The 25,039-nt window shown below is 38.6% G+C and overlaps 1 protein-coding gene across 1 annotated transcript in view; it reads left to right on the forward strand.

The window, feature by feature from the left end:
• The window catches only part of LOC145980953 (uncharacterized), a 41,174-nt gene that overhangs the window by 13,287 nt on the left and 2,848 nt on the right, over positions 1-25,039 (forward strand). Inside the window, exons 3-5 of the mRNA XM_083114041.1 lie at positions 837-1,011; positions 5,422-5,707; positions 20,993-21,485. Of these exons, the coding sequence (XP_082970167.1) occupies positions 21,070-21,485 (416 nt within the window). The 5' untranslated portion in view covers positions 837-1,011; positions 5,422-5,707; positions 20,993-21,069. The remainder of the gene's footprint in view (positions 1-836; positions 1,012-5,421; positions 5,708-20,992; positions 21,486-25,039) is intronic.

The following is a 25,039-nucleotide window of genomic DNA, read 5'->3' on the forward strand; positions in this document are numbered from 1 at the left end:
CATCTCTCATCCTCATCTTTGTGATTAGCCAAAAGTGGCAGAAAAGCTAAGTAAAATGAACCAAATCAACAACAATCTATCAACATGGAAGTGGTCCACTTTTGCTGGTACCTTTTCTCCATCGATGTGATTGCCTGATGGAAATGTTTCCCATGCTCATCACTAAGTATGGCACAGTTACGGGGATGAAATCTAAGTGGGAATGGATCATGTGTATCTTTATTGACATGCATCTAATTTCTTGATGAAGAGGCAACATGCTCCCAATCAGTTCATTTGTAGTTTTCTGCCCTGACATTTCCGAGGATGTTCTGTCTCAAGCTTTCTTCTCATCACCTAATAATACACTGTCAAACTTCTCATCATTGAAGATATTTTGGATCTGAGAACCAACAAAAACTCCCTGTGTAATTTTAGCCTCACTAAGAAGAGGGATGTCCCTCATTTTGCCATCATTTCTAGCCTTTGACATTCTTTTTAGCAATACTGGACCTAAAGGAAGGGTTATGACCCCTACCCCCACCCAACCCCTTTGGCCATGCCACTGTATTTATTTCAATAACAGTGAGAATCTGACACCAAGGGGGACTCCTGCCTGTGGTCTTTTGTTCAGAGAATAGTCATAGTATTCATATCAGTACTTTAGAATACTTTTTAAATTGATGCAATTCTGAAAATATCCTCCAAAAACTATGCAGTGAAAGCAGTAAAGCTGTATCAGCATTGCAAAACCCTGCAGCAAAAGAGTTAACAAGGTTCCTGTACCTGCTGTAACTTTCCATTTATTATGTAGCATGGGTGGTTGATGATTTTCTTAACATATTTCATATTTGCAGGTTTCTGGAAGGTTTGCATCGAGTCTAAAGCATGATGAGAGATTGATACATAAGCCAGAGCATTAATTTAATCACAACAGTAATCTACTGTGGTATTAGGCAGTGAAGAGTGTACCCAACTTACTAAGAGATGGAGCATTCAATATGTATTTTTATAGACATGAAGCTGAGAGAGGTAATTAATTATACAGGTGATTTTTTTGGTGAAAATTTAATCTGTACATAGTTGTAAATCTAAAATCCAGAAATTTGTTATTTATTTATTTTATTGAAATTTCCACTACAGCAGAAGCCATTTTATACCGGAAAGTAACAACAGTACAACAATATAACAGTAGACTAGTGTTAAATTAAACACACACACACACACAAAAATATAAAATAAAATAAAGAAATATAAACAAGCTAAAACAGGGGTTTCCAACTGGCAGCCCACGGGCCGCATGCGGCTCTCGGTGCCTTTTTTTGCGGCCCGTGAAGCCAGTTTGCAAAATATATTAATTTTCTGTATTTTTATTAAAATACGTTCTATTTTTACTGAATGAACAGTTTAAGAGTATGGACTTCCTTAAACAACTGGCATTTATAACAGATAGACTATCACAGGTCATCTGAATGAACTGAACTTGAAACTGCAGGGAAGAAACCAGCTGGTATCAGATTTAATGGGAAACATAAATGGGTTTCGTAGTAAACTGAAGATTTTCAACGGATTTTTGGAAAGTAATAACGTGGTCCATTTTCCAAGCTGTCGGCAGCTAGCAGAAGATGAAGAAACACTGGACTTTTCTGAATTCAGTGCAAATATTAAAGAAATAATGGATGTGTTTGACTACAGATTTAAAGATTTTGAAGAACTTAAAAGCAGCATCCAGCTATTTAGCAATCCTCTTGGCGTTAACATCGAAGAACAAGAAGCTTCTCTCCAACTTGAATTGTGTGATTTGCAAGGCGATGTGTTCCGTCAAACTAGCCAAGAAAAGGGGCCAGAGTTTTTCAAATACCTTTCAAATAAACGCTTTCCAAACCTTTGTAGTTTTGGGCAAAGAATCGATGTTCGGCAGCACATACACGTGTGAAACTGTTTTTTCTTCAATGAAGTTCATCAAGAACCGCTACAGAAGTCCATTGGTAGATTCTTCACTGCTTCACCTTCTGAGACTTTCAAATACAGAAATTGAAGTGGACATTCCAACTTTAATAAAAGAAGCAGATCGGCCTCAATTTTCACATTGAGCACTTACTATGAAGGATTCTTATTTGTATGGTGTGTTTTTCATTTCTTTCAATTCATCCATAAGTATTGGGTTTTTGTGAAATAAATTGTAATTATACAATTTTGATTTGTGATTCCATTGTTTTTAATGCCTCATTTTAGAAATTTAGGTCATGCGAAAGTAAGTACTACATACTCAGTTCAGTTCTTACAATTTTTGTAATTTTTAATCCCCTCCCCCAAAAAAAAAGAAAATGCGGCCCGCCAATCAACTGCTCGATATAATTTTGGCCCTCAAACCTTTTGAAGTTGCTGACCAAGGCAGTTTATTAAGATATAAAAACACTTAACATGTAATGTTTCAACCCTGTATCAGGGTCTTCCTCAGAGGAAGAACTAAACTAAAATGATGAAATACACACACAGAAAGATTACATACACACAACAGGGTGACTAGCCAAACAAAAACAAATCATGTTGACAGTCCTTATCTTGGAAGATTTCTCCAAAGGTATTAAATACATATCCCCTCTTGTTAGTTGACTAATGGGTCTACCACACTGACAGGTGATTGACAGGTCAAGAACTACCTGTTTATCATTCCCCCACCCCTCCTGCCTTTTTGGATATGGATGAATACCTCCTCCCCTGGTCTTCTTCTCTTCTATTTCTTCCTTTTTCATTCTTCTTTTTTCCTCCTTCATTTTTCTCATCCTTTCAACTTTCTCTAACACACTCTTCCATTCCTTGTTTATCTTGAGTGCTCCACTCCAATTCATGATGTCTTCTCTATTTCTTTGACCTCCTAAAATTTTCTCCTTCCAGTGGTTGGTAGTATGCCATTTACAGGATTTGGTTTGGTTTGAGTTGGTGTTTTAAGTCCACTTTATGCACAGTAAGGCTAATCGAGACTGGACCTACAGTTTAAAGTGGGATCCGAACCACTATGTGCCTCCACCGGGTATCGAACCCGGGACCCCTTGATTACAAGGCGACGACGCTACCACTGCACAATCGGGGAGGCCCCTACCATTTACAGGATTATTCCACTTAATGTGCATATTAAAATCCCCACACAAAATAACTTCGTGGCTGGAAAGAGCTGCCAGAGTGGAATCATAACAACACTAAGAGTTCTACCCAGAGTAATTCACAGTCTCGTTGTAAATCCAGTCGTACTTGCTGGGCCACTTCTTGTTCCCACACGCCATAACACCACCACCACCACACATTTCATGATCTTTATGATAAACATTGAATTGCTCATAGAGGGGAATTTCAACACATGACACATCAGAATTGGCTCACTAAAACACACACAATCATATTCGAAGAACTCAGCCATCATTAATTCACAGTCCAAAAACTTATTCTTTAAGCACTGCACATTTTGATAGTAAAGGGGAATGGCACTATCATTTGTTGTTATCCCTGTAGATGTCCCTGGTCCAGGCTGAAGTTCGATGTCACCATTCAGCAATAGCATGAGGAAGAGCTACTGGAGCAAGCACTTCCTGGCGGAGGTCCCGGGCGATGCTTTCCTCAAAACATCCTTGCACGCGCTCGCCCCTCAAACAGCACAAAGCATTGAAAAACCACTCAAGAGTCAAGTATCTGTCATAGAACTGATCTGCAAACACATTCTCATCATTAACTGCAATTTCAGACACCTGACAACACTTTTTCACTATTCAAATTCGCACTAGTACAAGCGCAAAACAGATAAAGAGCGGAGCTACAAATTTTGCAAAACCTTCACTTGGCGCCATGGTCCTCATTCATATTCACTTCCATTGCCACTTTTCCTTGTTCTGTCCTTTACTTCACCATATCTCACAGTACTGGGCCAACACTCAATTTTAGTTTCCCGAGTTTGCATCAAACCTGATGCTGCTCACACAGCATGTGGATACTTACCATTAGGATACTCATCTGACAAAAAAAAAAAAAAATACTCTACATAATAGAAAAGCTTTGTACACTTCTGTTCAGGTAGTGTGATCCACTTGATAGCATTCGAGTCCAGCTATGGCAGCAATAGTGTGTGTTGGTACATTCAATTTAAACATTTGAAATATAACATCCTGCAGGTGTTCTCTAGGATATGCAGGAGGAAATATCCCCACATTGCCTTAGATTACCTTACAGTAAACATTAATATGGGGCAAGAGTGGGGGGTTAGAGAACTGAAAGCAGAAGAGAGTCAATTCACAGCCATGGATGGTTTTACTCACAGGTTTGATTATATTCAGCTCGGTGAAATCAATTTTGAATGTTGTTGATGCCAACTTCCATGACAGAGTGGTTATCACAACATGCTACGATGCCAGGGGTTCCATGTTTGAGTTCCAACTGGGGATGGGTGTTCTTTGATAGTGTCCCTTTTTTAATTTCGTGATGGTGGGTGTTCTTTGTGAGTGTCCCTTCTTCAATTTCATCATATCATCACTCATCCTCATCTTCAAGATTAGCCAAATGGCAGAAAGGAAAGTAAAATAAGCCAAATCAATCAGTGAATGTTGTTGACATGTTACTTAGATTTATTCTTATAATCAGCTTCTTCCTAATATATTCAGTTGGTTTGTATTTAAAAAATGCTACAACACAAATGATAATAAAAAAACATACTTAGCATTTATTAGTGCAGAGCTTATTACAGAAATCTGTATGTAATTTAGATTAACTCATGCTCTATATTGTTTGAAAGCAGATGAAATTACAATGTAGAATGATGTTGATAGTTGATACCTACACACTACCATTCATAACATTCAAAGTGTAATGTATATATTTACCTTGAATACAAGAAAAAGTGGTCAGACCATGTCATATATAATGGTATTTGGTTAAATAACTTCCTCTGATATCTAATACATTTGCATGGGTGCTACCATCTTACCAATCCATTTGCAATAATACAACTGCGTTGACTCAGCCTGGTTACAAGTCAGCTTGAAATTGAACTTCAAGCATCATGTCTGCCAGCCAAATGCAGCTAATGTGTCAAAAAAATTCTGGATTTTAGATTTTTCAATTTTGTGTGCTCTTTAATCTCAGTCCCCTGAAATCGTATAATTGAGGTTTCACTATGTACTTTCAATGTCATTAACTTCCATTATGGTACTGCCTTTGTCTTGTAAAACATTCAAAAATTATTTTAAATCAATGGTAGATGATGTCACACTCTTCAGTATGGCAGAAGCGTTCACTTTATAAATTATAAGTATATGAGACTACAATTTTATTAATGAGTGTCATGTGTGTTTTTTCATCAGTCTTGAGTTGTAGGGATTTATAGAAATATCAATAGTGACATTATATAAATTTTGTAACAGGTAATTAATTTAATTTTATTTTTTCCCCTTGTAGATTGTGTTGAGGTAGTTTGGACAAATGAAGAGGATGCGGCTGGTAAAACTTGTCTGGGAGTGTGTGTGGGAACAAGAAAGGAGGCCAAAGGAAAGACCCCAAGACATAACTGGAAAATATGAAGAGGTCAGCATTGGAACACAGTTGAAAGAGACGAGTGGTGGATGATCAGAAGAGGATGGAGAGTCTTTACTTCCATCCTGATGGAACCAAAGGATGATGGTGATCCTGGTAGATGCTTGTTGTCAACTCTAATTCCTAAGAAGAAACATGTTTGTATCACCAGGTAATGCACATCGAGTATTCCTGTATTTAAGAATTGGTGTAGGAAATATCATGCATTGTTAAACACAATCTTTAGAAAGTTTCTAGCGTATCTATTAACTAGAGCCACATATTATGGTGAATTAGATCAAGAATTAGGTAAAAAAAACGTAGGCACATTTTGGGATCAAAAGGAATATATAAAATGGCATTTCAATGTTAGAACGGTGAATTAAACCCAAAATTTGATTTAAAAACTATACTTATTATACAACTTATATATAAACTTTTCCCTTCTAATAGCCCATTTACTGGGTAAAAGGTAAAGTTCCGCATGCATGTAGCACCGTGCCATGAAGGTACATTTAGAGGATGTGGGAGTAGGACCCCACACATTCTCGATTGCAACCACTTTGGAGGTGATGTGATCAGCATCATGCTCCAGCCACCTTTACCCCCTTCTCCCAGGGTTACCCCCAGGCTGGGTGAACCCCAGAGCCACTTTATGCAGGGACAAGACCATATTTACTAGTGGTGGACAGATCAACATCTTAATGGAAACACTTGAAAAAGTTTTACAGTACCCTCTTAATAAGGCATGGGACCACCTTTAGCCTTTAGGACAGCATGGATTCATTGTGGAATCTTGTGGTACAAGCCCTGAATAGTCTCCAGTGGAATATTGTACCATTGTTCCACAAGCACATAACGCAGTTGCTGCAGAGATGAGGGTGGAGGAAATCTGCATTGTACTTGATCCACTAAATCTGCCTCCATATCTGGCAGTAAGATGCATGTAGTCCTGAAGGTATGCCTCTTTTAAGCATTCGCCACACGTTCACATGCCCCATTGTTAGAAACAATGAGAAAGACTACTAATCTGACCATTATTACCTTTTCCCTGTCTACGCAGGTCCATGTTTTGTGCTCATGGCACCACTTTTTTTATTCACTGGCATTGGTGACAGTAATCAGAGGTTTAGGAATGGCAGCCCTACCACTAATGTTGAGTTTATGAAGCCCCAATCTGACTGTTTTTGTGGGAACAGGATCTGCCAGATGTTCATTAAGTTCTGTTGTCCTTTTGCTGCTGTAGTTCTATCAGTGGCGTGTATTCAAGGTAAGCTACCGAAGCACTGCTTCCCTAGACTCCCTGAAAGTGTTGAGAGGCATTTTTGCGGAGCCCGTGAAAGACTAAAATGCTGCAAAGCAGTAGCATGCCATGTTTTTATCAAGGCAAGCCTGTCTCTTGATGGACTTTTGTTTATTTCAAAATTATATATTCAGTGCTTCGGTTAAATAAATGGTCACCTCATGCTACTGAGTTCTATGGTTGTTTGTGACATTTCCCATTAATGTTCCCTGATCCTTGTTACCTAGGGTTGGCTCTCGTCCACTATTCCTCTTCCCTGATGTTGTCTTGCCATGATTTATGTATGCTGCCATAACCCCTTGCTACACCAAATAAAGTGTCAATCTTCGTTACTGATGCACCCACTAAACGTGTTTCAACAATTTTCCCTCTTTGGAAATCTGATAGGTCTCCCATTTTATAGCTTTACCTTGGAACCGTTGCACACGAAAGTTCATACTGAGCTGAATCATGCACTACATGCAATAGGCAAACATGGTGATAACAAATGCCCATCGCAATGCATGATGGTTCAGTGTTGCCAACTCAGAACAAATTACTCTTTCCTTAGCAGTGTGTTTCTATTAATCTATCCACCCCCTGTATGTAGTTATCAGAGCATTAGGTTCATTCCTGTGTAAAGGAGTCCATTTTCCTTCTCAAACATTAACAGCAGAATTAATGAATTTTCTGTGATTTGCATAACTCGCAGGATAATTCTCTTGGAAGTGGGAGAGTGTCATCATTAAATTTAGAATTATCACTAACGTATTCGTAAGGATAAATCCCTTTACGTCTAACGAGTTCTATGTCTACGTTGGGAAAACTAGCTTTTGTAATGTTGAATTGTTCGTCTAAAAGTTTGCTGGCAGGAGTGTCCAGGCTGGCAGAGAGAAATCTGTATGAATCCAGAAACCTCATCTCGATGGTATTTTTAGTCTCAGGAATCATAACTTTCTTACTTATAGAGATGTATCGTTCTTCGTTTTGAGCAAGAATATCTATTTTTTGAGTGTCGTATCCGAGTTTCCTAATTAAGGGATGAAAGTCGTAATTAGAACCATTGTGAAAGAATATGGGGACGAATTTTGGTTTTTGGATTTTGAGGTTGCATGCATTACAGATTCCGCTTATGAAGCGACCGTCCGTATGCGAATGGTGAAACACTTTACGATTGTCGTCTGTGAAGTGGTTATCACACACAGGACACTTGACAGTGTCATAGTAATTTTGAAGTTCGATAGCAGATAACGGAAGCATCGGTTTCGATATTTGCAGCATGCATCCAATTTTCCCAACCTCCTCGATCATCTTTTCGAAGAAGCGTTCAATTGCATCGGGTCCTCGGTATACGTACGGTTCATCTATTTTATCCTGTCGCACCACAACGTAACCGAAACTGTTTGGTTCGTGAAGCTGGTAAGGTGTGGTGGAAGAAACTTCGGGATCCGGATCGCAGTATGAGAGTGGTTTGAGGAACGCCTCGAAATCAGCAACGATGATGGCCGGATGTTCCAACAATGCCTTGTGCATTTTGAATTTTTCCACTTCGTTCTTTTCGGGCATCAACATTCGAACCGGTCTGTTGTTGCCGCAATATATTTTATGTTCGGCAAGTTTATCGATAGCAATCTGACGTCCGGTGTATTTTCGATAATCGACTTGTTTTATATCGTTGAATGTGGTTAGACATCTCGGGCAAACTTCAATGTTGTTTGCATACTTGGTAGTTTGACTTCTGACCAAGCGTGATAGTGAACGAATAAGACAGTAATGGTGAACACTGTCGTTTGAAATTAGAAGAAGATTTATTACACGAGCATCATCATCGTCGACATCGCTTATCCTGACGGGATGCACGACATGTTTATCCAACGTATAGGAATACACGTTGATGATTAAGCGTTTTCCTTCTGCATCTCGTGCTCGTGTTTCGAATTTTGATATATCAGAAATAGTCACCGGGTATTCGATGCCAGCCATTGCATTTTCCAGTTCAGGTTCATGCTGCTTGTAATGATAAACCTGTTCTGGATTATTTTACCAATGAATCGGGTGAAGTTCCGCCAACACACACCAAAGAAAACATTTATCATCTATATTTTGAATGTTCAGCATGGCTTTTTTATTTTTAATATCCACTGGAAGAGGAACGTAGCTGGATGCACGAAGAGGCGAGAATTGGTTTACGTAAACGATTAACGTGTGAGGACTACCACACAGAGACCATCCCGACCCTGTAGCCTCGAAATCGTCATGTTTCTTAACCAGTTCATTTGAAAGATCAGAATAAAATTCGTCCAAATTATCGACGTCCGCCAAATGAAGAGCCTGGTTTTTTGTTCGATGATAAAAAACTCTTGTTGTACCATCGACTTTTTCGTATTCGGAAAATAGATCAACGTATACTTTTATGGAATTATTTTCCAATTTATTTTTTAGAATATTTATCACGGATGTTTTCGTTTCACGCAAGAAACTAAGAATGTCACAGCCTGGTTCCGAAGTAAAAGAGAAATCCTGAATATGACGGTTGAATGCAGATCTAATTGGTTTTCGTTCATCGGATAATTTAACTTGTTTGGAAGTGGAAGCTTCGGTTCCTGAATCATCGATTTTTCTTTTCAATGTTCCTTGTTCGGTCGATGGTTTGCAAATTTTCAGGTGTTTACTTAAATTTGTAATGCTAATCATCTTTCCGCATCGAGCACAAGACTTAGAAGGTGACGAACGATTCATTCTCGAACCTGTTTCGCTACATCTTGCCCTGTGTACCGAAAAATTGTTCCTTGAGATTAGCTTCCCACAAGTAACACATTCAGTTTTATCATTTTTACGATTGAAACTGGTGGTGGATGCCATTGCTTTCTCCAAAATCACAGAAATCAAAAAATCTAGTATATAGCGATACAATTTTCAGGTATTTTATTTTATATAGAATTTCTTGGGGTGATTACAAAACTCAAAAATTCAATCTACTGTAAATAGAATTTCAGGTATGTTATTTATATAGAATTTCTTGTGTGCGAATACAAAAACTCAAGAATTCAATCTACTGTGAATACAATTTTCAGGTATGTTATTTTATATAGAATTTCTTGAGGTGATTACAAAACTCAAAAAAAACAATCTACTGTGAATATAATTTTCAGGTATGTTATTTTATATAGAATTTTCTCAGGGCGAATACAAAACTCAAAAAATCCGAGACAGTTCAGTTTTAACATGTTCATATTTGGAAAAAAAAATGCAAAATACGCCTTGGAGATTTCGACCAATCCACACTTTACTAGATTGGAGAAACTCTAACTATTGTCATTTGGAACCTTTAATTGCCCCCCCCCATTGTTATTTTTGGATCAATTACCTTTTCCAAATTAACAACAGGACTGAGGCGGTTCCTAAATGACAATAATTAAAGACATATTTTAGCGAATTACGCCAGCATAAGCTAAGTACATGTTGCTAGAAGGCCTTCGTCGTTGCAAGTCACCTAACCCATTCACTAAGAAATAAGAAAAAAAATATTGACGTACTGAAAAAAATTGACTTGTGTTCACCGAGTTCACAGATGTTTACTCATTGATGACTCCGTCGTTGTCGTCTATCAAAAACCTAAGTACCTTGGAAACAGTGAGAGAGTTATCGAAAAATCTCCCCCTTGTCGATTTTTTCTGGTGACGTAGAGTACGCGTAGAGAGGTCGGGTTTAGTGTGTCTGTCGAGTTTCGGTGTCCTCTGTCCACTCATACCAAAATAAACATAGGTCGTCATAGAACCAATTTTTCATCAATCAAAAATTTTCTAAGTTCAGCGTTAAAAAAATCTTAAATTGCAAATATCTCGAAAATAGTAAGATTATCGAAAAAATATATCGAAAAACACCCCCATCCGGTATCGATACCCCCCCTGTCGATTTTGGAGGTGTAGAATACGTGTACCAAGTTTTGGTGGTCCTGTGGTCAAGAGGTAAGAAGTTAACCCACCCACCCTCCAAAACTTTGATCACTCGTAACTTTTGAACGAATAGTCGTAGAAAGGTCAGGTTTAGTGTGTTGGCCGAGTCTCGGTGTCCTCTGTCCTCCCATACCAAAATAAACATAGGTCGTCATGGAACCAATTTTTTTCATTAGTCGAAAATTTTCTAAGTCCACAGCGTTAAATTGCAAATATCTCGAATTTTTGACAAACAGAGGTGTCCCATAGGATCTTTGAGAAAAAAAAACACGTGAAACTCTACAGAGGTGTGGTTATCTAACCGCAGCCGTTAGAACCTTTTTTGGTTGGGCACCACGCACCCTGGCGGGGTTATAGGGGCCAGGAATCCTAAAAAAAACAAAACAATTATTATTATTTGTTTGTTTGCTTGAAAAAAAAAACACGTCACAATACGGAAATAATGAGAGGCGCGCGTTGAATACAAGGCTACCACTGCGCCATAGGGGAGGCCTGGTAAGGGGGTGGGGGGTAGAGAGGAGGAAGCATTAACACCGCTATTGCCAGCTGGCGTCTTCTTCATCTTACTGCATAGTTATCATCTTATAGAAGGTTACGCCGTCAACTTGTAACTTGTAGGTTAGCCTCGCCTGTGAAATATCATATGTTTAAAAAAACAAGAGGTGTTTGTGAAGCAACTAGTCAGTGTTGCCAACTCCTATTGGTAGGTTAGCTTCACCTGTAAAATATCACCATGGTGAAATTTTCGTAGGTTGGGTTGGCAACACTGTGGCTCACTTAAGGTTGGTGAATTGTCTATTCACCACTACTCTAAAGTAGGTCAAAGCACGTAGAGGCTCTCGTGTAGTTTAGCACGTAATAAAATGAATAGGTTAAGTTATATCACGTAAGATCGTGATATACCTACCAAGTACGAGTGGGAAAAAAGGGAAATTTTACTAAACCATCGCTAAACGCTAAAACATCGACAAAAAATTGTCAAAATATGTCAAAAACTGATATTCAATTGATAAAAAAAGAGGCTACAAATCCATACCTACAAAGTACTACTTAGAAACAATAAGTTTACACTACTATTTTCCCTTTGCCACCGAGTGGTCAAAAATACCAAAGGAACAGTAAAATAGGCATTGTAGTTGCATGCAATTGTAGTTTTTGGGAGAGGTGAATAATTCTAGATTGTGGTAATGTTACTGTAGCGTTTAACGCATTTTGGAAGTTTTTTGTAGTACCTCTTTCTTAATTTTCAGGATAAATTCATAAATGATAACATTCTTGTGTTTTCCCTCCTCTTATATCTCAAATTGAAATTAGGAATTGTGAAGTTCGTAGTCAACTTTGAGGTACCACGAACAATGTGGCAATAACCTCCGCCCCCTCCCCCTCAATTGATTTTGTAAGTTCGTACCAAGGTGCTTAAAACTTTACCACGGCCTTTGAGGTAGCATATAAGATCAAACCCAGTCACAACTTCGAAAATAAAGAGCACCTTGCAAACTTGAACGTTACAAGTTATCTTCTTCTTTTTTTAAAAAAATACTATTTGTATTATCGTTTTGATACTATATATTTGCCATTACATAACTTGGGGCAATCAGGGACAAGGGGAAAAAAAAAATCCTCTCTCTGTTGCTGCCAAAAATGGGTACACATTGACATGTTTACCTTACCAAACGAAAGCCTTGGAAATTCTGAATAAAACGAGCCCTCATTGGAATTTATCGTGTTATTACAACTTTTTTTTTAAAAAAAACTTTTCAAACATGTTACATTTTGCTTTAAAATGAGCCCTGTCCTTGGGGAATTTCCACGCATGACGAATATTTCGTCATCCATTTCGAAAGGGTTAAATACAAATTGACTAGTGGGATATAAGGATTGAAGAAAGATAATAAAAGGAACAGCAACAGTGGCAGTCTTCATTACTGATGCACCAGCTAAACACATTCCTGGAACTCTGATAGGTTGGCTCAGACATGTGACTGCAGAGACCTCTGCCTCCAGGTACATACATGTTGCTTCTCTGTTGATGAGATGTGCCACAGCACCAACTTCACGGTTTAACTTAGATATACAAATTCAAGTACCTCTCAATTCATATCTGGCTGTCCAGGATATTACCTTTCCACCTGATGAGGTAAGTAATGGAATTTGTAATATGAGGAAATTGGAGAGCTAGGAATGCGTAGCGTAACCCTGTCATAGGAAACCTACAACAACGACTGGGGGTTTATTTTTCTGATCACACGTCACCCTGTAACCAGGCACGGTTCTACCTTTAGGTCACGTGCCCCTCCATCCTTTGTGTATCTAAAAGGAACTACAATTATAATGATTTATACTTGTTTGCAACGCTTGTATTTTATTTCCTTTGCCCCACGCACTCTTTATCAGAGCGAAGATGGCCACAGTGGTTGGACGAAACTTGTCAACATAGCAAGGGTCAAATTCTGGCTGTGGACTTCCTGCCACACTGCTTTAACATCATCCCTGCATTCTGAGGTCTGGGGGTTTATGGGTGTTTTCATTGTGAATGGTCACAATATCGCTGAGACCCAGGACCCACACTTGAGGCGTTGTTTTTCGGTTTCCCGCTAGATGGTGGCTGGGTCCATTTACCGTAGCTTACCAAAGGAAAGGATTGGGGGGAACTTTGGCTTTTTCTATAGACTCCCTGTTAAATGCATGTTAGAAATTGGCCGGAGTCACCTGCCCCCAAATGAGCCCCAAACTTTCAAATTTGAAGAAATCAGTTTCCAGAATACGGAAAAATTATCTGAATTTCACTCAAAACACCTTCCCGATGTTAGACAATATTACAGGAACTTATTATGGTAAGTAGTTTCTTCTGTAGAAATGAAGAAATCTGTCCGAAGGATAGTAAACTCACACGTCATCTCGTAAAGCTACCGCATGGTTGCTACACTGACAGGGGGTTACATATTTGATCGCACGGAACATTTGATTCACGTAATCAATGGTAATGGTGGCACGAGCTATCGTGCAACAGAGATACATTGATGTCAAGAATGACATTATTTACCGGTCGAATAAGTTGCACAAATGGAAAAAACACTATTCCCAGCTTCCAAAAGTCCACAGGAACTCAATTCCGTAAGTACTTTCCCGTCATTTCTCCTGTAACTTTGAAGAAATTTGTTTTCACTATATCTAACTGTTATCGTTGCCAGTTTCTCCTTGTAGATAAATTATTATTTTAGAATTAACACTTACGAGACGTGTCAACTTGTCTGTATGTGTGTGTCTAAATTGCACTTTTCTAAACGTCTTGACATAGCTATTAACAATTTGGATCTGAGAAAGCTACAAGAATAAGGATTGATTTCTGAAAGTAGGAGTAGGTTAGGCTCTTCGCTTCTGAAATCCCCGAAGTCATTTTTTTGAGATGCCTTACATTTTTGTTAACAGTAAACAAGTTATCATGCCAGAGAGCAATGTTATTGTGAATACATATATATAAGATGTTTAGATCAGGTAAAGGTAAAAAAAAGGTAGGTAAATGTTTGTTCTATTGGAGACACATTTCTTCATTTTGACAGATGAAACTACTGGAAATGAGTTTACGTAGTATTTTGAAAGATCGTGGAGGTATTTTCTCACCGTAGAATGCTACACAACAAGAAACTTGCATTTTGTGCAAAGCGACAACATTATGCCGTTGTTTCAATCATGTACCTGCAGATGGCGTGAGCATCGAAAGTCACGGGTCTCGCCAGTGTTTCCAAACGTGCTTCTTTTTTTTACCAGAATATTTTTATTTTTTTAACTATGCTTACCTAACCTAACCAATCCTAACCTAACCTTGCCGGAAATGGTTCGTAGGGCTAGCGTGAATGGTTTTTGGGGTTATTGTGAATCTTTTTTGGGGCTATCTGTCAATGGTTTGTGATGACATAATGAACACAAAAGTAGGTATTTTTCAGTTAAGAAGGAGGAAACACTTCATACCTCACTCCAAATCGACAAAACACAAGCACGACGCGCAATGATCCACAGCTGTGCGTGCCATATTCTATGTTCCGCAACGGAAGAAAGGACCCAAAAGAATTACTCGAAATGTGAAAAATCGAAGTTATTTTCGTGTAAAAAGCATAATGGCACCTTCAACTATGTTCCACAATGCACAATTGGTAAGTACGAACCATTTAAAACTGAAAATATCCAATAGGAATGTGTCTCCGATATAACAGACATTTACCAAAAGGTAAAGTACTCCCCTGTGCTATGCACCATGCCATGAAGGTGTGTGGGGTTAGGGTCCCATGCTTTCTTGATCACGGCCAAATGTGGGGGTGATGTGATTGGTACCACCCCTGGCTGCGTACCCTCCAGAGTTTCCTCCAGGTACCCCCACTTTATATGACGCTTTAGGTCAGGGTAACAAAAATACACAAACTTTAAAAATTATGATTTGATTATAATGTAATCCATGTAATAATTATTACATGATCAAGTGTCTAAAAGTATTTAAGGGTGTTATTTTAATGCTAAAACCCTGACCTGGGCTCAGGTTTCGGTACTTGTTTACTATCCTTAGGACACATTTATTTATTTTTACAGAAGAAACTACTTACCGTAATAAGTTCCTGTAGCATTGTCGAACATCGGGAAGGTGTTTTGTGTGATGTGGGAATGTTTCATAACTGAAATGCATGTTGTTCGTTAAAAATTAATTCTCCGATGGAGAATAGCTAGCCCCACGAACCATTCACGCGTGGATAGGTTAGTTCTGTTAGGTTAGGAAACATAGTTAAAATTTGGTGTCGTGTTAGAATTAGGATCTAGAAATTGGAAATAATTGCGAACCATTGGTGCTAGCCCCACAAATCATTGGCGCGTGGTTAGGTTAGTTCTGTTAGGTTAGGAAACATAGTTAAAATTTGGTGTCGTCTTAGTATCAGGATCTAGAAATTGGAAATAATTGAGAACCATTGGTGCTAGCCCCACAAATCATTTTCGCGTGGTTAGGTTAGTTCTGTTAGGTTAGGAAACATAGTTACAATTTGGTATTGTGTTAGTATCAGGATCTAGAAATTGGAAATAATTGTGAACCATTGGCGCTAGCCCCACGAACCATTGGCACGTGGTTAGGTTAGTTCGTCTCAGGCAAGCGAAATGGCCTATCAGAAAGACGTACTGGTAATGTGAAAAATTGCAATTAATTTCATCAAAACAACGTTGATACACCTTCATGAATGTTCCGCGAAGCAGATACGTAAGTACAATTATCAAAAATTGACGAAACGAAAAAATTAGAGGTGTCCGAAGAATAGTAAATTTTTACCATATGGATTGTTGGAAGTTATATGACAACCCGAAGAATGAGGGTGTCGACCACATGAAAGTAAACCATAGTATCGCATTCGTGAATGAGAAAACCGGTGCCCACACAAATAGCATTGAGTCTGCATGGTGACACGCAAAGGTAACTTTGAACTCGTACGGAACAAGGAAAATTTTCTTTCAAGGTTATTTTACGAAATATATATCTTCCTTAAAAGGGATCAGACTGCACAGTAGATTTTTTTCACAGCTTGCATGACAGCTGTACGATCCCTTAAAAAAACACGATGAGCAGAAGGACAGTGACAGTGATAGTGACAACCAGGAAGGAGAAGTACATGTTGAGTGTGGATTTTAAGTGTGGCAACACTGTATCCACTGTTGGATTGTAAACACTACAGACTCTGAAGGTAAGCTTAGTGTTATTTGAAGTAGGTTTTTCCAAACCTAACCTAACCTTACGTGAATGGTTCGTGCAGACTTTGAAGGAAGCTTAGTGGTAATTTTAACTATGTTTGCCAAACGTAACCTAACCTATCCTGAAATTTTTGGTTATATCTCAAGTTACAGACGTGACCGGGAAATTCTAATGTCAGATTCGTGTTCAGGAGGCCTCATGTTGAAAGTGTACAAAATTTCATACAAATCGAGGAACACAACCGTCATCTTCAATTAAGCTGCAATTTTTATATGATTTGATTTCGATTTACTTCTGTTAACACATACTGTGGAGTTTTAGCAATTACTTAAAATTTTGTTCAATATATGCTTTTGTGGTTAGGTTAAGCAGGTCAGAGTTGTTCTCTTAGCATTAAAATAAAGTCTGTAAATGCATTCTACTAAGGTTCCAATTTACTTCTACATTCATTCCCACTGGTTTGCGATACTACTGTCACTTCTCAATGGAGAATGCCTTGTCCATGGGAAGCGCACATCTTGCGTAAGTTAATTTTTAAGTGGTTTTTTTTTTCAAACATAAATAACTTTTTTTTTGACCATTTACCCTCTGTACACCCTCGAGAATTATGTCATTTTTTTTAATCGACAGATATCAATATTTTATGTAATGTAAAGGTAGTTCCAATATTAGGAGAGCACAAATAACAGAGATATTTGATACCAAAGAATGGCACATGTAAGTTAAAACCTGCAATTTTGAAGTATTTTCACAGCTTTTTGTTAGTAAAAACTGTTTGTATGTATACTAAAATAGCGAAAGAGCATGCCGAAAATAACTATAAGTACCAAAACTAACAATCCTAACCTAACTACATAAAATTATAGCTGCTGTTGTGAAAAGTTGTTGTGTGTGCTATATTCAATTGCGTGAAACCTTTGGGCTGTTCTGCTTCACAGTAAAGTAACATGCTAAGGTAACATACATACTCTACTTCACAATAACACATTTCCGACAGCTATAATCAACTGAAAACTTTCATATACAACAAAATCTTCATAAACCATGCAAGATATTTCACTTTCTCTACGGGGTACAGAGGGCAAAGGGTGTCTCTTTTTTTCTAATCCAAACAGTGCTCATTACTTTAAGGAAGGTTCAAATTTCATGTGACTATGATTTCCAAAATTCTATGATAATTAGTCTTTCTGCTAGTGGAATTTGAAAAGAATCATAAAACAATCTGAACCGTTACCCTAATGTGACCCACCTAACCTAACAACAACCGAATTTATGGATATTTTTTTTAATGTTTTGAGTCCACTTTATACATAGATAGGCTAATCAGGACTGGACCTACAGTTTGAAGTGGGATCCGAACCACTGTATGCCTCCACCGGGTATCGAACAATGTTACCACTATGCCACGGCGGAGACTCTATTCTGCTTCATTAGTATGTGCATTTAGCCATGTTTCCAATTCATGTGAACAGTCTAATGGCCCCAAGTTGTGATGGTGTAATTCTGAAATAATCATAGTGCACAATTTTTATGCATGGATCAATTTCTATTTATGTCTGTTAACACATATTTCAAATTCTTAGTGATTATGATTACTCCATGCATGTTTTCTGGAGAATGACTTTCGCCTTTGGCATAATCTTGCATGATTCTTTCTTTGCAATCAGCCATTCATTTACTGTCGTCTTTGATATGGACTGTTGCTGCCATCTACTCTATGTGCATGGGACCTAAAGGGGTATTACGTTCATAATATATTTTTGCTGTTAGTTTAGGTGGGTCAGGTTCAGGGATCTTAGCATTATTATTTTTTTTTTTTACTGTGTTAAGTAGCTTCTCTAAATTTCAAACTTGCTTCCATAATTTTTCCCCTATTCTAAAGCACTCTCTAATTGTGCTTGTGGGGGTAGTTTTCCGCAACAACGCCGACCACAGTAGTGTGTTTTGCACATTTACCAATGCAATTGGGAGTTCTCATCAAGACCTTGGAGGGAACACACAAAAACCTGATGACTCCCTGCATTAGCAACCTTCCGATAAGAAAACGTGTTTCCCATTATGCAAACACAGTGTGCGAGGTGCCAATGAAACTCACATTGTGCTACGTTTAGCATCATTATGCTAGGGTTGGCATCACTGCCTGCTTCAAAACAATTTCCAGCTAAATTTTATGGCTTGGGTCTGTGTCCTCTTTTTCATTGCCCAAGGTGTAGGGGTCTGGGTCTGACTATCAATGTGTCGAGGAGAGCTCAGCCGCATCCCAACCTTCGAAGGATATTTCCTGGAAATTTGTCGAGTAGGGGTACGTGTGCTACTGTCCCATTTACCTCTGTTGTTTCTTGGTGCACATGATATTGAGGTAGAAGTCACCTTTGATCTTATCGGTATGTGTGCAAATGTGCTAATACTCCTATAAAACTTGCAGAAAGTCATTAAATAAGTTACCTGAACCCAATATGGCCTACTTATGGTTTGCTATTGTTTCTAATGGTGTACAAAATCAGGAAGGTAAAACTAATGACAATATTCAAAAGAGGGAACATTTCTGGACGTTTACTGAAAATTGGGGTTATTTCCAAATAGTAACATGGTGTAGTGAACATTTTGTTAAAAAGTAACATTTAGGCCATATTGGGTGCATATGTACCCAACATGGCCTAGTCCTATAGTTTGGTTTTTTGCATCAAAAATGCAACAGCAATTGTTAAGAGAGTACCATAATGTTATTTTTATAGGTAGACAAGTTGATTGATATGCTTACGTATTTATTTACATAATGACTTAATGAGATTACACAAGGAAATAACACCATTTACAAGCTAATAAATAAGGAAGTCAAGTGCCATAATTTGTCACCAGAGACCATGGATTACACATCACAGCGTGGCAGATGATAGGCCGTTCATCAGAGGTGCAACCATGAATTTTTGTATGGGGGGGGGCAAGTACCAGGATAAACGTATCAATAATAATAATAACAATTTTAATAATAATATTATTATTATTGATTTGCTTTATTTTACTTCGCTTCTTGTGCCACTTTTGGCTAATTTGCGAAGATAGGGATGAGTGATGATGTTGATGAATGGACACTTACAAACATACATGCCCAAGCCGGGCTTCTTTAATACATATTATATACAACATATATTATTTAAATACATTACACATCCAATTCATCCATCTCACAATAAACCAACAGTAAAAATTACATAAATTGTCTCTCAAATGTGCACGCTCCCTTTCCTCAAAACAATTGTTCATGCATTTAAAACAAAATGAAGTAAGACAAGTCTTATTTCTCCGTCTGGAAATGTACAATGCATTACAGAGAAGAATGACACATTGCAAGCGAAGCGAGGAAGAAAATTTTTGGATCCAATTTTTTTGCAGGCTCAATATTGATTTAATAGGGTGCAAATAATTTCACAGAACGCCAATGTATTCTCTCTTTTACAACATTTGTACCTCCGTGATGGTGTAGTGGTAATATCGTCACCTTGTGATCAAGGGGTCCTGGGTTCGAAACCCAGTGGAGGAATGGTTCGGATTTCACTTTAAACTGTAGGTCCAGTCCCGATTAACCTTTCTGTGCGTAAAGTGGACTTAAAAACCAAAAATAAATAAATCAATCTTGCAACTTATTTTCATTGAGACTCACGCTGCCTCCTAGCTATCTATGGTTCTGAACTTGAGAAGACTAAGAAATGGAGACATTGCGAGCAAAGCGAGCAAGAAAATTTTATGAAAAGTATTTTCATTTGCATAAAATTTGAAGTTGTGGGCTTTAATTGCCCCCTGCAGGTACACTTGGCCGTCAATGTTTGCCCCCCCCAGAATTAATTTCAGTCCAAGGTTGCCCCCCCCCCCCCTTTGTGGTTATGCCACTGGCCTTCATCAGCCTTAGTGACTCCTACACATTCTACATCAACATAAAAGTAACAAGTGTCACATTTGCGCATTTCCTTCATGATGCATTCCTATGTAGGCCATATTGAGTCCACCATGCATAGTGTTCTTTTTTCCTTTGTTATAAACAGGGCTTTAGATTAAAGTCTAAATTAAGTACATTTTTGTAAAGCACAAATTATGAGCTATCATACTGGAGATATAAACACCTATATATGGGAAGATGTAGTAAGTAGTAACTTCCATATGTAATATTAGATCATGTAGAACACAATAACAAGGTCTAGCTATTTTGCCTCTTTGTCCACAAGTTACAACACTATAAGTGCAATCAACAAATCCAGTCACATTATTTGGACAGTGTAAGTAACATACTAGCGTCGTTTGTTGAATTTACCTTGTAAGTACTTGGAAACAGCAAATAGGCCATATTGGGTACTAGATCATGTTTAGTTCTACGTGTGCTTGGAACCATTTATAGCAAATATTTAAAGAAAAGATTGGGATCCACTGATCCTTCAGTATTACACTTGATAATTTATAAAATGCTTCATGTTGCAGTTTTCTAACCTTACTATTAATTTCCAGTGTAAATGGTTGGAGCGAAACCCACATTGAAAATTGCATGAATGCAGTCATCATGACGCAGCTCCACAGCAGTCATCATGCAGCTGTTCCGCATGCAGCCAGCCACCCAGCTGACCTCATGTAGCAGTTCAACATTTAGCCAGCGGACATCCTGCAGCAGCTCAGCATGCGGTGAACTAGAAGCCATCATGCAGCCAGCAGCCAGCTCATCATCCAGACATTCTGTAGCCACTCCACATTCTGACACCAGCATGCAGACCTCATGCCGCAACTCCATATGCAGCCTGCAATTCAACATGATGCAGCCAACAGCCATCATGCAGCCAGCAGCCAGCTCATCATCCAGACATTCTGTAGCCACTCCACATTCTGACACCAGCATGCAGACCTCATTCCGCAACTCCATATGCAGCCTGCAATTCAACATGATGCAGCCAACAGCCATCATGCAGCCAGCAGACCATCCTGTCACAGCTCACCATCCAAGAACCAGGTGAGATGCTTGTTGACCATGCGCTCCATTAACTTGCACACATAGCTAGTCAAGACAATGGGCCTGTAACTTGAGGCTGTTGTGCGATCTTTACCTGGCTTCAGGATGGAAACAATAATAGCCTCTTTCCAGGACGAGGGGAAAGAATCCTCCAACCAAAGCCTGTTGAAGACCATGAAAAGGAAATATTTAGCTGTAGAAGATAAAGCATCTAGTAGTGGATCTTGTCCACCCCAGGAGCTGTGTTATTTGAATCCTGAAGCACGTTATTGAACCCCCATTCCTTGAATGGAGAGTTGTTGTGCTCGGTGTTATTGCTTCAGAAACCAAATTTAGTTCGTTCTTGTCGTTCCTTCTCATGGCGAAAACATGGCTGGTAGTTTTCCGAGCTGGATGCATTGGAGAACTTCATGCCCAAAATATTTGCCATGTCTCCAGAGTCCGTGATTAACATGCCATCGTATGGCTCAATATGTGGGAGTACCATCATTCAGGAGTGTTAACTCGGACACCTCATGGAATTCTTCTGGAATCTGATCCCGGGGCCCTGTATGAGCAGATTCCCATAGACGATGTTACAAATTGAAATTGACCAAAAGAACCAGAGGGGTAGGAGGTTGGTCATATAAAGAGCAAAGATCCTCAAGAGAGAAATGCTCCTCCCTTGTTAATGTACACACAGCAAATGTTAATCAGTAGCGGTATCGTAACGAACTGTGAAGTTCGTGGGATCTTACCAAGAATTTTAACCAATTAATTAATGGGTGATGTAAGCTATTCATCATTCATCCTCTGATGAGAGCACTCATCATGCCAATGACGAGTTAATGCTTGGCAATACGAAAGGTACAAATAAGATTTAGGAACTAAACTGCTAGAAAAGACAATGGTCACTCGTTGGGTTTTCTGAACCTTTGAACCTGAATCATGGCTGGGTCTTAGGATAGTTACCTGTCTATCTGATGAATGAAGATAATTACGATGAATAAAATATACGAAGTCCTCTGTTGGCTTCTCTATCGGTTGACCAGAGCGTCGTCTCTCTTCTCCTCCACGGCTCTCCTAACCTCTACTCCCTTCTCAATTCCAATCCAAAGTCAGTCACCTCTCAGCTTGTCTCACCTCTATATTCCCTAGGCCATGGAGCTCTTCCTCCATGCCGAATCGTGTTTTTAATTGCACAGCAAAAGTAAGAGTGAGAGAAGCGGTTGTCACTAATTTGCCAGAGGTTCTGGTCTTTACTCGCTGCACTGCAATGACATGCTGGTCTGAAAGTTCTAAGATTTCTTCCTCAGTGGTGTTCAACAGATCCCAGTGACGTACGACTTCTCTGCAGCTGTTCAGTTGACAGTGGGGTTCCACCTGAACAGCAAAGTCACCCAAAATTCTTAATTTCAAAAGATTATTTGTCTGGCGATCTGTGTTCATCCTGATGAGGAGACTCCCGTTATGCAGTTTTTTTAATTTCAGGGACATAACTACCAGTGACATGGTCTAGTTGTTTTTTAATGAGGAACAGTGACAGGTACACGAGGCACAGTTGTGACGTTACTTTTCTGTTCCATACTTATCGGGCTCAAAGGCCGTGCATGTTTTGGAGGTTATTCCCCCATTTGAAGTGTAACCATAAACAATGAGATTTTCTAAGGAGGTTCTATAAAATGTCACCTCGACATGCCCTCTATGCTGGGGAAGGCCTACTCAAGGACCAAGCTTAAATCCCTGCAGCCATGTTCACGACTGCAATTGCCCCTGCAGCCAACACTGACCCGTCGGTATGTGCAACAAACACCTTGGGATAGTTGTTGTTTTTTTTTTTTTTATCGAGGTTGTCTCCTCTAGTTGGACCCTTAGTTATAGAGAGGTCAACAGGATGGAAGTGCATGGCATGATACAATGGTGAACAGATGAATAATGAATGAAATAATGATGAAAAGGCCTCCCTACTAAGCCCCCTCACCTCTTCAAGGCAGTCCCACATGGAAGGGGAAATCAATCAGTGAATGTTGTTGACATGTTAATTGGGTTTATTCTTCTTCAGCTTCTTTTTACTATGTTCAGTTTGTATTTAAAAAATTGCTACAACACAAAATATAATAAGAAACATTGTTTAGCATTTATAAGTACAGAACTGTGTATGTACTCACAGTGGCGCAGGTACAGGAGGGTACAGGGTACATTGTACCCCCTCAAATTTTGTTAAAAGAACATATTTTCAATTCTCTCAATAAAAAAGGTTTAGATATATTGTTTATAACTTACAAGCATTATCTTACTTACCACAGAAATTCAAACCATTGTAAACTTATTCTATTCTACACTGTGCTTGCTACTATAATGTAGTTAGTTCTTGGAAACCTCTTTAAGGAGATGGAAATTGTTTAAAATTTCTGTGAAACATTGGAATCAGATAAAGTTTACTCTCAGAAAATCACGCTCCAGATGAATGCTCCTTTGCATAAGGGGGGTACACTTTTCAAAAGAAGTTGTTGCGTTGATTCAAAGATAATATACGTATAAATCTTCATCAGAAGAGTATATGACTGATCTTTTCTTTTGAATTTCAAATGAAATTTTCCGAAACAAAATACTTACACAAACGAGATGACAGATGATAGACCAGCTTGGGGGGTACAATGTACTTCTGTACTTCACCCATAATTTTCATAACGTTGTAAGACAAGGGTCCTGGGTTCGAATCCCGCTTGGGCTTGGTTGTTTGTGAATGTCCATTCATCAATTTCATCACTCATCCCCATCCCACAAATTAGCCAAGAGGCACAAAACGCGAAGTAAAATAAACTAAATCAATCAATCAATCATAACTTTGTAAGAGGAAAAACTATACTTAAACCTATATATTAAGAGATTTTTGAACATAGAGATGATACTGAGACAAGAAAAGTCTGCGTTTCCTGTCAAATTTTGAAACGAGACTGAAATAAATCTCTGCAAAATCATAGTGAGGCGATACTTCATGTCCGAGATTATCTTGTTTGAAACTCTGGTATCATATTTGAAGAAATTGGTAAAAATAAATTTAAATTACTGTGTGTCTTATCCAGACATACCAAGTGTATAATTTATTGACTTCTTTTTTTAAATGTCATGTATTTTGTTTACTGTAATTGCAAAGTTAATCCATCAGTGCCAATTGCGAGCCTGTGATGCTCGGTTTAAACTATTTAGGATATAATTAAGTATGTCGACGGTTCACAGCATCGAAACAAGATATAAAGCAGAAAAACGTTATTAAGAAAAGTTTTGCTTTAATGACATATACGTTGTGAAACTTTGAGTGGTGACACAATACTAAACATTCCATGGGTCAGAACGAGATATCTCGCCTTGTAATTGCAGGGTCCAACATGCACAGGGCTTTGGATTCCACTTTAAACTGCAGATTCAGTCCCGATTTGCCCATGAAGTGAATATACATAGAATAAGTTTTAACAACTTTGGAGTGGACACCGAAACAAAAAAAAAAGCACAAACAAGAACGAGAAGGACCTCACCACACAGGAGACGAGATGAGGCTCTGACAATTCTCGACT

The sequence above is a fragment of the Lepisma saccharinum genome, chromosome 2 (genome assembly GCF_977018435.1).
Source record: "Lepisma saccharinum chromosome 2, izLepSacc3.1, whole genome shotgun sequence".
NCBI lineage: Eukaryota > Metazoa > Arthropoda > Insecta > Zygentoma > Lepismatidae > Lepisma > Lepisma saccharinum.